The following is a 12,503-nucleotide window of genomic DNA, read 5'->3' as shown; positions in this document are numbered from 1 at the left end:
GGGAACGTACGTTCCATTGAAGTATTCGCGGCCTGGGCAAAATATGATTAGCCATGATGAGACAGGGCTTCGTGGGCGGCTAAAGCCGCGGTGCACAAGTCGTGGACGGGCGAGTTGGCTGCTACGGAACCGAGGAGGGCCTTGACCGCGGCAGCAAGGGCAGCAATCACGACATCCTTCTGCGACTCCGTGTTGATAGGCTCGGTAGGCTGGGGCGCGCGAGGTGGTGCGGGCTTGCCAGTGAGGGCTTGGCTGTACGAGCGCCCCGGTTGCGTCACGGCGCTCGAACGAGCTTCGGGTTGCCGTTTTGGGGCGACACTGGATGCGCCCTTGACAGCCTTTTCAGCCTCGCGACGACTGACGGGATGCTGAGAAGAGGCCACGTATTCGGCAATCTTTCTTTCGTGCTGCCAACGTGGGCAGCGAGGCTCGGTGGCGAGATGACGATCGCCGCAGTTGGGGCACTTCGGGTGCGCAGCAGTGCACTGTGCCTTCTCGTGGGCGCCACCGCAGCGTAGGCAGCGTGTCTGCCAAGTGCACGCGGCTGTGACATGGCCGTACCTCCCACAGTTGAGACACTGCACAGGTCGAGGGCGGCGGGCGCGAACAGGGCGAGGTTGCTTGAATATAGCCAGCTCGCTCGGTGCTGTGCTCCCGGCGAACTTCACTACGATGTTGCGGCCGCTGCGAGAACAGCCCACGACGGGGGCCGCGCTCTCAATGTTCTGAACGATGGTTTCGCAATCGAGGGCAGGGTCAACGCCGAAAACGACACCGGTGCAGATGTTTTTCGCCGCGATTTTCGACTTCACCTCGACGCCACCGACAGCAGAAACGGCCAGAAGCGGCGCGAGGTCGGCACCCGGAAGGCAGTCCACAGCCACAACGTTGCCCCGCAGGTTGACGCGTACACGTTGGCTGCCAGGTATCTTGGATAGCTGGGCAGCAATGGCGTCCTTTGTCAGGGAAAGGAAGTTGGCCGTTTTGCCTTTTGGTCGGAAGAGGACCGTTTCGGCGGCCGCGTCTCTCGGAGCTGGGGCTTGATCCGGGCGCGCCCAGTTTCGGATGCGCCGACGTCGCTTGGGCCCTTCGGAGACGACCTTGATTGTAGGGGCTTGTTGCGTTTCGGTTGAAGCAACCACTTTAATTAGAGTTTCGTCGCTATCAATCCGTGAGGGAGCAGCAAGAGCGCGTTTGTTTGAAACGGTGCGCTTGCTTCGTGCGCCTTCCCAGGAGGGCATCTTATCGTAGTCGGCCTGTGTAAAGGCGTCCCGGATCAAGGGGCGAAGCGGGCCGAGTACAGAGTTGCGTTTGAGCTGTACAATGCGCTCGTTGCGAGGGCCGCAGTCAGTTGTAATTTGCAAATCCGCCGGCCGGGCCTGGGGAGCATCCTTCCTTCCCGTCGCGTAGCCGTGAGCGGGCTGAGAGACACTTGAAGGGAGGGGCTTCCCGGCGCGATTATGCTCCGAGTCAGGCTCGTCGGGGGAAGCGAGATTGTTATTCAAATTTCCGGCACGGAGGCGGGAGTGTTGACAGCGGGAGGCGCGTCGTTGAGAGGAGGACGGCCCCGTGGGGAGGAGGCCGCCGTACGCACAGAGAGTGAGGAATGCGGAAGGGCGGTCGCTTCCGTGTTTACGTGGGGCGCGGCCTTGTCCGTTGCAGACAAAGCGGCGACGGGGCGAGGAGCAGGGGAGGCCGCCGCGCGCGGTGGAAATGAGTCTCGCGCATGCGCGGTGGCGCCGCTAGCAGACGACGCTCCTCCGAGGTGTTTCGCCGGGCGTGCGCGCGGCGTGTCACCCGCGTTTGCGGATGAGTCGCTTGCTTCGTAATCCACAAGTGATGTGTTTCGGTCGCAAGCTGAGCTGAAGTGCAGCATTTTTTCTTCTTCCACTGCAGGGCTTGACGCGTTGCAGGTGGGCAAGGATGCTTGTTCTTCGCGGCGTGCATGCGTGCCGTCATGACGTTCATTAGCGGGACTAGCTGCGGGATGTGTTTCGTTCTCGGCGCAAGGTTCAGCGGCCAGTGGGGATGAGGTGTTTTCACTTGCAAGGGTTGAAGTGGAACTCTCTTCACTGGTGTTTGTGAGTTCACAACTGTCAGCAGAGGGTGATGGTTGTGGTATGTCAAAGCCATGAAGCGATGAAGCCGGCGATGTGCTGGTACCGCTCGTGGATGAGGCGGGACTTGACACGCTGCTTTCCCGGCTTTCTTCGCGTTTCTTGTCACTGTCGGAGGAGGCCGAAGGGACGTCCTCGGGAGTGAGAGATGGGCGTGTGTCAGTGGTGGTAGCTTGCATTTCTGAAGCGTGGGGTTCCGCAGTGACTGGTGAGACAAAGTAGAAGCTCACTACTGGGGATGGGTCCGCCGCCTCAGGGATGCTGAGAGTATCTTCAGTGGGGAAGCTCTGGGGCGTTTGCAATGGCGCCGGCTCTTCAGCCACAGGGGACTGAGAATGGGCTGTGGGATTGTCTCGGGCTTCTGCAAGTGAAGTTGCAGCCAGAATCCTTCTGGGAGGTGCGCGTCCACGGCCGGAGCTTGTGACTCGAGGTTTTCGCACTCGCTTGACCGTGGAGGCTGAGCAGGGTTGGCGGGATCGTAACAACCTGCCGCTTTCTTTGAGAAGTGCCTCGAGGTTCCGAGAACGAACAAGGTCACTTGCTCCGATGTTGACGGGTGAGGAGTCGTTGGCTTCCATGATGAAGAAGCGCGAAGTTGATGTGCTACATATTTAATGTAGCGGAAATGACAAAGCTAATTGCCCGCTCCCTTGGGAGCCCTAAAAAGGGCTACGCTTGATAGCGCGGACGTGGGAGGCTGGCGGGCAGAGAGAACAAAGGGATGACATGCTCCAATTAGAGCTAGAACCGACCGGTCGCGTGCGCCGCGCTTTTATGGCGGGAGGGTGGTGTTGACGGGACCTCGCATTGCCGCGCTCGCCATTGGTCCGCGCGGCTTCTCTCCCTCTCCCTCGTGCTCGCTCGCGCTTTCCTTTGGGACCGGCGGCGGCGAGAGCGGCGAAGGCGCTACGAGCACGGCTCAAATCGCTCACCGATCGCGACTGTGCAAGTCGTTGTTTCGTCCTCAGTCTCAGCAACAGCACCAGCATGTCCGGACGCGGCAAAGGCGGCAAGGCGAAGGGCAAGAGCAAGACGCGTTCCAGCCGCGCGGGTCTCCAGTTCCCCGTGGGCCGTATCCACCGTCTCCTGCGCAAGGGAAACTACGCCGAGCGCGTCGGAGCGGGCGCTCCCGTCTACCTCGCGGCCGTCCTCGAGTACCTGGCTGCCGAAGTGCTCGAGCTCGCTGGCAACGCGGCTCGTGACAACAAGAAGACCAGGATCATCCCCCGCCACCTGCAGCTCGCCATCCGCAACGACGAGGAGCTGAACAAGCTGCTCTCCGGCGTGACGATCGCGCAGGGCGGCGTCTTGCCCAACATCCAAGCTGTGCTTCTCCCAAAGAAGACCGAGAAGAAGGCGTAAGCGAGCTCCCAGCCGCCGGACTACAGTCGCGCTCGTCGCACAACCCAACGGTCCTTGTCAGGACCACCGAAATGCGTGTGACGGCAGGGTTTTGCTTGGCAATCCCGTTCTCTGCGCCCGTTTCCCTCTGTTTGAATTATCGCAACCGTGCCCACTCTTGAACTGACGCTGCTGCTGCTGCTAGCTAGCTGGCATGTCAGTGCACGAATGTAGATAGAAAGCGAGCTTCAGGGTGTCCGGGGGCGCACAGGCACGAGCCTCACTGCAATTCGCGTAGTGGACTGTGATATGGGCCCTTAAAAACAAACAACAAATGGGCCATATCCGCAACCAGCATGCACTTACTTATGAGCCAGGCAGGTATGCATGAGGAACGTGAACAAACGCACGCATGGCATTCCAATACACGAAAGCTTGCACGCAACATCGGCCGCGTTAATTTCGTTTTGGGGCGCGGCTTCTTCGCATGAATGCGCGAACCGTTTCGCAACGAACGCGCATTTTGTTTCTTTTTTTTATTTTCCTCTCTCTTCTTGTTCGTGCTCGAGCGCGCGCAATACTTACCATATGCATACCAAACGAGGCAACACCTCGCACCGGCAGCCCACCACAGACACACACGCACAAATATTAATAATAAAAAAACAACAACAGAACAGACAGACCGAGAGGGTACGGTTGGAGTACGTGGTCTCGCGTGCTCCCGTGGCCGAAGCAAACATGTAGGTGGTCCTGAGAAGGACCGTTTTGTGTTGCTTGCCTGACCGACCGAGGCTGCGGCGCAGACAGCGGCCGAACTTAGGCGCGCTCGCCACGGATGCGCCGGGCCAGCTGGATGTCCTTCGGCATGATGGTAACGCGCTTGGCGTGGATGGCGCACAGGTTGGTGTCCTCGAAGAGACCGACCAGGTAGGCCTCGCTGGCCTCCTGAAGGGCCATCACAGCCGAACTCTGGAATCGGAGGTCGGTCTTGAAATCCTGAGCGATTTCCCTCACCAAGCGCTGGAACGGCAGCTTGCGGATGAGAAGTTCGGTCGACTTCTGGTAGCGGCGAATTTCACGAAGGGCCACGGTCCCAGGCCTGTAGCGATGCGGTTTCTTAACCCCTCCTGTGGCAGGTGCACTCTTGCGAGCAGCCTTGGTAGCAAGCTGCTTACGCGGAGCCTTCCCACCGGTGCTCTTACGGGCGGTTTGCTTGGTCCTGGCCATGGCGAACGGAGCGAGCGTCCGAAGTCGTCGACTGCCGGAGTGAAAATGACCCCTGCGCCGCGCGCGTCGTGCTTCGCCGCACTACTCTTCTCCTCTCCAAGTCACCCGCCGATTGGCCAGCGCCAGCGCAGCCGTCTCGGGCGGTGCGCACGCCGCCGCCGTTCGCCAGGATGCTGGAGGAGGCACGTTTTCGCGCGGCCGCCCTGTTCGCGGCTAAGGAAAGCACATTCGCAGGCGGTTTAATTGAGTTTAAACACGACAGCATGCCGCGCTGTTCTCTTCCGTTTCAGCCAACACCACAATCTCGCTTATACCGCCGCGCGTCGCGAATTGCCAGTGCCGAGTGTGAGACCACACCACTGATCTCGACAGTGGTTAGCGCTCCACGCCCAACGCCATCGGAGCTGTTATCGCGATCTCCGCGCGACGGAGATGGGTGGCAGGTTTAGGGTACATTACTGCTTGTCCACTGCCTTGATTTGATCATGCTGATGCTCGTTTCACGAACTACAAGTGCGCGCCACGGTGCCTTCTCGAGGGGCAACAACGTCGTGTTTTGGCCGCACTCGGAGGCAAACCGTCTCGCATGTGCAGACATGCCAGTACCGCACTTTGCCGTCCACGCATAGAAGAACGCATGCGCCTCGCAAGATTAACGACAAACTCACGTACGGACTACCAGCACCACTTGAGAGTTGCAGGGAAAACGATGTACTTCCGCTCTAAGAGCGAATTTGGAATACAATATTGACAGGTGTTGAACGCGCGTTAGGAGACATGGGCAACTAATTGGGGCCTCAAAACTATGGACAGGCAAGCGGTACTTCCGTGTGTATGAAGGGTCCTTAAACAATATGTCAAGGTAGCATCAACCAACGCTTCGCAGGCGCGATCCCAAGCGCGGCTTCCCCGTGCCACGCATTCGGCACACAGTTTTCGCACTTGCAAGGGACACCCATGTTTTGACAAACACTCATGAAACGCAACACTTTGCTCTATACAGTGCCTACATTTCGTCAGCTAGCTTTTTCGATTTCATTCACGCACGCAACTTCGCCACAGGATCGACGGCGTTGTTGTCATCTTATAGCGAAGCTCCAGCTCGGCAGCCGCCGGGAGAAATGTATTTCCTCGCCAACTAATGCACCGAATTTGGTGCGCCTAATTGCGTGTAAACGAAGATGTTCAAAGGCCGCGCCTGCAACAGTGCAATTTGCAACTGATGCCGAGCTCTGCCTCTTTCTTAATATTCTTTTTTTTTTATTTTCTCAGTGAGTGTGGAAAACTGTGAAATGGAAGAGAGAAAAAACAGTTCCACTGTGCGCTTGAAGGCTCCGTCACACAGCGATGGAACTGGATTTGGAAATTCTGTTAATTGCACAAGGCGATATGTATAAAGGGAACACAATTTACACGCCTCGATGAGATATACCAGTCATGTGTGAGTATGGCTTTTACAATACCTTCGTAGACGTTACAGGCGTTTTCGGTGGGATAAAAATTTTTAGACAAAACTTCCGTGAGTAGTTGTGTGCAGCTCACACGATCGCGGTACCGCTTTGTATTGTTGAGATATGAAACTTTGTACCTCTTAACCTGCCAGTACTCGAGCATTATGGAAGGAAAAAAAAAAGAAAAAAGGAACGTCACAGCACCACCAGACATTTCTTTCTCACATGCAACAAGAACCTTGTTTACATGGCTGCAGTAGTTCTCTCATGACAACCCGTTGTTGTCATGAGAGGCGTACACATCACTGTGTACGCCTTGCTTGGTCCTCGGCTATGCCCTTTGCACGCACATGCCAGTGACTTCGCAGTAGTAATCCAAACATAGACAAGCGAAAAGAAATAAACCAATGGTGCCACGCTTCTTCAAAGCAAGGGGCCCGTACATTTTCTCTGACTGTTCCTTCCCCATTTGTTGACTTGTTTGGCCATCACCTCACGTTGCTATTTCCCGGCGGCTTCGTGGGACAAATGTAAAATAATAGGCGCGAGCTTGGCTTTCATTAAGCGCAACACGAATGCGAAATCCGTGCAATGACGACGGCCGGCGTGTGTCAGTTTCTCTTACCTTCGCGTGCCAATACATGTGCCACGAGTGAGGGAGCCGGTTCGAATTCGGAATCTTTCTGTACAGCAGCTTGCACATACACGAAATTCCAGGGATGCAGCGGCAAGAGGTAGTCTTGTGCACTTTGGCGCGTCCATGCCATTACGCAACCGCCTTACAGCGCGTAATACGCCGGACATAAGCTGCCACAAGGACAAATGTTCGTATGTAGGACAGGCGGCTCCCTCTGGCGGCGAAGAGTTCGACAAATACGTGATGCACCGCTCAAATCGCCCATCCCTCTCTCTCTTTTTCCCCAGCTCGCGCGGCGTGTGGCATGCACGGATACGTCGCTCGAAAAAGTTTTGTTTTCTTTAAATACAGCGCATGTCCAGCGCCCGCTTCCTGACCGATCTAAGTATATGGCGCGAACAAGGGTCGCCCAGCATCACCTACACGCACGCATGACGAAAGAGCCAGTCGTATAGAAATAACGAGAGAAAGTGAGTCTGCACTGTGCAAGCATATTTCTGTCTCAGTAAGCACACTTCGCCGCTCTGCTCCTCTATTTTATTTTCCGCTTGTTCTGGTCAACTAAGGAGTGCATTGGCTTGCAAGAAGAGCCACGTAGGCATCGAACCAACTGCTTATCACCTATAGCGCGCTAATAAGAAATCCCACTGTGACCCTGTACACAAGTATCACAAACAACAGCATCAATGAAAACAGCACGCGCCTCGGTGTCCACCGCGCGCACCCTCGTCCGTTTGAATACAACGCAGTGAGCTCGGTTCTAGCGAAAGTTAACTAGCTAATCTCACCTTAGCATTCATTTGCGTCGCTCAAAAGAGTTACACAATTGTGAATCGCACGGTGGTGGCTTGCAACAACCGCAGGCTAGACGAGGGACACGACGGGCGCTCAGCTCGTAGGGCAAGAGGACTGGCTCGTTATTCTTTCTCCGACGCACACACGCAAACCAACGAAGCCATGCGAATTGAGCTAAGACACAGTAGGCTCAATCATTTAACGCTTGCACTGGAAAGAACAAATAAACGCTGCCTGTAGAAAACTCGCTTTCAGCTGTTACACACTGGCCCGTGCCCGGCAATATTTTCCTCGTGCTTTGCTTTGTTGCGTACCCACATGAGCTATCTTTGTCAAATATAAAACTTACCTAACTGAAATGCGCCCGCTGCCGCGCGGCTCGTACTCTTCTCCAAGGGAGTAGAGGAAGCGAGCCACTTCAAAGCGACAAAATGCGCATCGACGAGCTTATGATTACCTCTTGCTTTTAATCATCATTCCACTCTGGTTGCCTCTACCAGGGTCCAACCAAAGGCGACAACTGAGCTGCACGAACGACCGCCACGTCGCAACTCGGACAGACTGACGGCGACTGAAATGGGAGCAACACAGCACACAGTGGCGAGCGCAAATGCAATCGAGCAAAGCTCGCCTTGCGAGGGCGAAAAGCAATGCTACCACGCCTTGCAAATACATGCGGTTGCGCTCGCTCACCTGACCCAAGTTCACCGCGCGTCTCGTGCGGCCGAATGCGAGATAATGGCATGCAAAAGAGGGCTAACGGAGCAGGAGATCGCAAATCCTGCGCGTCACTGCCGAAGCACCAGGTGGGTAGCCCTGAAGAGGGCTGTTGGGTTCTTCAGAGGAGCTGATGCGCTGCTTGCAGACGACGGCGCGCACGCGTGCTGCTTAGCCTCCGAAACCGTAGAGGGTGCGGCCCTGACGCTTGAGGGCATACACCACGTCCATGGCGGTCACGGTCTTGCGCTTGGCGTGCTCAGTGTAGGTGACGGCGTCCCGGATCACGTTCTCGAGGAACACCTTGAGCACACCGCGTGTCTCCTCGTAGATCAGGCCAGAGATACGCTTGACACCACCACGGCGAGCGAGGCGACGGATGGCAGGCTTGGTGATGCCTTGGATGTTGTCACGCAACACCTTACGATGACGCTTCGCGCCACCCTTGCCGAGCCCCTTGCCGCCCTTGCCACGTCCAGACATCTCGGCTGTTGCTGCTGCTTCGAAGCGAGTCAGGAGAGCGAATGCCGAGTCCCTGCGCCGCGACCGAGAGAGAGAGAGAAGGAGATTCTTGGTTGGGGAAGGAAGAATGGGGTTGAAGTGCAGCGCAGTAACTGTCTCTCAGCAGAGGACACCTCAACCGCACTGCACAAGGGGAGTGGGGAAGGAAAGAGGAAGATAAAGAGCATCGAAGCAGCAGCAACACGCCGAGAAAGTACGGAGGTGTTAGAGGCGGTCGGCGAGGCCGACGGCCTCGGCGAAAGTCAGGAGGGCGCGTAACAGCGTCCTATGTCGCGAGGAGCAGCCCGAGGGGTGCAGAACAGCGTTCACAGTGTCGCACGTCAGTCCGTGCCCACGGTAAACACGGGCGAGATGAGCGCGCGCAAGCGAAAAGTTCGGACACTCACATATCAGATGCTGAAGTGTCTCGGTCGCGCCGCAGTCGCCGCAGAGGGGAGAGGGGGCTCCGCGCAGCCGATGCCGCCGCTCGGCGGGCCACACAGAACCGGTCCGGAGGGCGAGGAGGAAGGCGCGCTCACGCCTAGTGAAGCCGGTCTGCGGGAGATGGCGCGGCGGGCGCCCCTCAGCAACGCGGTTGTCGGGATGGCGAAGCACCAGCTCGCGTCGGAAGAGAAGGCGCGCTGTGTCGAGTGAGCTCACCCGAGGTGTGAGCGCGGTGGATGGGTTGTGTGCGCGTCTGGCCAGCTGGTCCGCCGTCTCGTTCCCCGCGACGCCGACGTGCGATGGTATCCACTGCAGGCGTAGGTCGCAGCTCGGCTGAAGTGCGTGCAGACGGCAGGCGAGGCGCTGTGCAAGGGGCGGCCCGCGCTCGTCTAGTAGCAGCTGCTGCAGAGCGGCCCTCGAGTCGCAGAGAATCGCTGCGCTGGTGATGTGCGGCGACTCCTCGAGGATGTCCGCAGCAAGGTGCAATCCTGCGAGCTCCGCCGTGGTGGAGGAGGCACGGTAGGAAAGCCGGCACTGCCTAGAGACGCCAAGGTCCGGGGCAACACAGGCGGCAGCCGCCGAGCCGTCGACAAGGACGGAGCCATCGGCATACAGATGCGTCCTCCCTCCCAGGTCGTCCACGATCATGGCAGCAGCCTCCTGCTGTACAGCGCAGAGAGGCGTGCGATGTTTGTAGCGGACGCCCGGGAGGTCGAGACGCACGTGAAGTGGTGCGCGCTGATGAGGCGGTGGCCAGGACGGCGGTACGGGCGGAGTGTCAACCACGAGGCTGTCAAACAGCTCGCACACTTTTCCCACACGAGACAGGCGTAGGGAACGGAGTAGGGACAGGATCGGGCCGGCGTCTGGGGCACGGGAGAGGCGCTCGATGTGGCCGAGAGCACGTAGGTCAGCCGTCAGGGAGACGGGCCACGCACCAGTTTCGGCGAGCGTCTCCGCAACCCGCGACGAACGAGGGAGACCATGGCACATTCGCAGCACTCGACGATGGTCACCGTCAATGAGTTTCCACAGCCGGGCACTGACACGGCAGAGGGGCAGAGCATACAACACTTTGGGCAGCGCCACCGCTGAGTAGATCGCCGCCGCAAACGACGCGGAGCAGCCGTCTCCGCGGGCGAGAAGGGCGCGCACCGCACTCTCCACTCGGCGCATCTCCGCTCGTAGCCGGCTCACGGCGGCGAGCCACGAGAGGCGGCTGTCGATCGTGAGCCCCAGATACCGCACTGTCAGGCGCCAGGGCAGGGGCACTCCATCCACAAGCACGCAGCCGGTTTGCCGGCGAACACTCCGGGGGTGGATGAGGATGGCCTCGGACTTCGTCGACGACAGCCGCAATCCGATGGCGCGCAGGAAGTTTGCGACGATGTCCAGCGCCGCCTGAAGCTGGTTTCGCATCGCGGCCGTCGCAGAGGTCGGCCCGCGCACGAAGAGCGCGATGTCGTCCGCGTAGAGCACAGCGCGCACAGGGAAGCGGCCCGTTTTGGGAATGCACTCGATGATGGGCGCGAGTGCAAGGTTGAACAGAAACGGGCTCAACACGCTTCCCTGTGGCACACCGCAGCTCACAGGGCGGGGCGAGCCGACCGTCCCCCCGACACGGACAGCAGCTGTTCTGCCAGCAAGGAAGGCCTCGATGTACGCGAGCAGCTTGCCCTCCACGCCGAGAGCCCGCACGGACGAGAGGATGGTGTCGTGAGGCAGGCAGTCGAACGCACTCTGGATGTCGAGGAGCAGCAAGAAGGCGGCCTGCCTGTGCAGCCTGGCTTGCTCGAGGGTGCCGACAACAACAGCAATACAGTCCGCCGTGGAGCGGTGAGCGCGGAAGCCGCACTGCTCGGGAGGTAGAGCACCGCGGGCATCCGCAATCCACTGCAGGCGAGACAGAGCCATCGCCTCCATCGTCTTCCCTGGTATAGACGTGAGGGAGATGGGCCGGTATGAGGCAGGGCTGTGAGGCGGCTTGCCACGTTTCAGCACCGGGACCACAACTGCATGGCGCCACGAATCCGGGAGGGAGCCGCTGTGCAGGACGTCGTTGTACGCGTCGAGCAGGAGGTGGCGTTGCGGCTCGTCCAGGTTCCGCAACATCTGCCGCGTGATCCCGTCCGCCCCAGGCGCGCTGCGGCATCGCCGGCCGCGCGACAGGGCCCGCTGCAGCTCGTGATGAGTGAAGTCACTCTCGCACAGGCTTGTTATTGCCTGCGCGTGGTTTGAGTGAGCTTCGCCCCGCACGAACACCGCAGCGTACAGCGCCCGCAACACAACCGTGGGCGCAGTGGTAGCCGGCGCGGAGGCAGCAAAAGCGTCCGCCAGAATCTCGGCGAGCTCCAGCTCGCTGATCCCTCGCGCAATGGCGATGGCCTGCACGGGGAACCGCGGTGTCTTCGGGTTCAGCAGGGCTCGGAGGACTCGCCATCCACGGCGCTCGTTGCTCGGCTCAGCGAGTGATGAGCAGAGGCGGGCCCATGATCGGCGGCGAAGCTGACGGGCGTGTCGTCGGCACACAGCGTCCAAGCGATTGTACAGCGTCCAGTCCGACATGGCCCCGCTACGGATCGCTCTTCGCTGAGCGCGGCGACGGGTGGCGCGCACATTGAGGAGCTTGATGTCTGGGCAGGGGCTGCCGGCGGGTACCGCAACACGCGACGAAGCACGATTCGCGCACTCTGCGATGTGCGCGAAGAAATCGTCGCCGCGCGGTGTTTCGGCACAGAATTCACGAAACTTTGGCCATCGCACGACCGTGTAAACACGCGTGGCGCCGCGACTCGGCCGCACAGGGGAGAGCGAGATGGGATAGTGATCAGATCCCGCGGTGTCCGGGGCACGCTGCCACTCGTATGAGCAGCGCTCCGAAACTAGCGCTAGATCAATCACTGTGGCGCCCCCGCCGCGACGGACGAAGGTGGTCTGACCGCTGTTGATGACGGCGAGGCCCGCCGCGGCGGCCGCGCCCATCAGGTTCTTCCCCCGAACGTTCGTCTTGGTAGAGCCCCAGCTCATGTGATGCGCGTTAAAATCACCACAGACCACACAGTCCCGCGCGAGCGATGCGGCGAGGCGCGACAGGAAGGACATGTCGCACTGCAGAGCGGGGCGCACGTACACGCTCGCGACCGACGTATCGATGCCGCGCACTCGGACGGTAACGGCCGCGCACTCAACTGCTGCACAGCACAGACGTTCCGTGGCGATGTGGGCGTGCGGGAGTGAGTCTCGCACAAACACCGCTGTACGAGGGGGGCC

The 12,503-nt window shown here is 59.3% G+C and overlaps 1 protein-coding gene across 1 annotated transcript; it reads right to left on the bottom strand.

Moving 5' to 3' along the window:
• Window positions 1-1,501: 1,501 nt before the first annotated feature.
• Window positions 1,502-2,695, bottom strand: LOC139053355 (streptococcal hemagglutinin-like). Its single transcript, XM_070530368.1, has one exon. The coding sequence runs from the start codon at window positions 2,693-2,695 to the stop codon at window positions 1,502-1,504; it is 1,194 nt and encodes a 397-aa protein (XP_070386469.1).
• Between the last annotated feature and the right edge of the window lie 9,808 nt (window positions 2,696-12,503).

The sequence above is a fragment of the Dermacentor albipictus genome, unplaced genomic scaffold (genome assembly GCF_038994185.2).
Source record: "Dermacentor albipictus isolate Rhodes 1998 colony unplaced genomic scaffold, USDA_Dalb.pri_finalv2 scaffold_93, whole genome shotgun sequence".
Lineage (NCBI taxonomy): Eukaryota > Metazoa > Arthropoda > Arachnida > Ixodida > Ixodidae > Dermacentor > Dermacentor albipictus.
This window is presented reverse-complemented; position numbering and strand designations above follow the sequence as displayed.

Bases quoted from the DNA above. Each gene is read 5' to 3' on its own strand.
- LOC139053355 (XM_070530368.1), bottom strand. From the start codon at position 2,695: ATGGAAGCCAACGACTCCTCACCCGTCAACATCGGAGCAAGTGACCTT.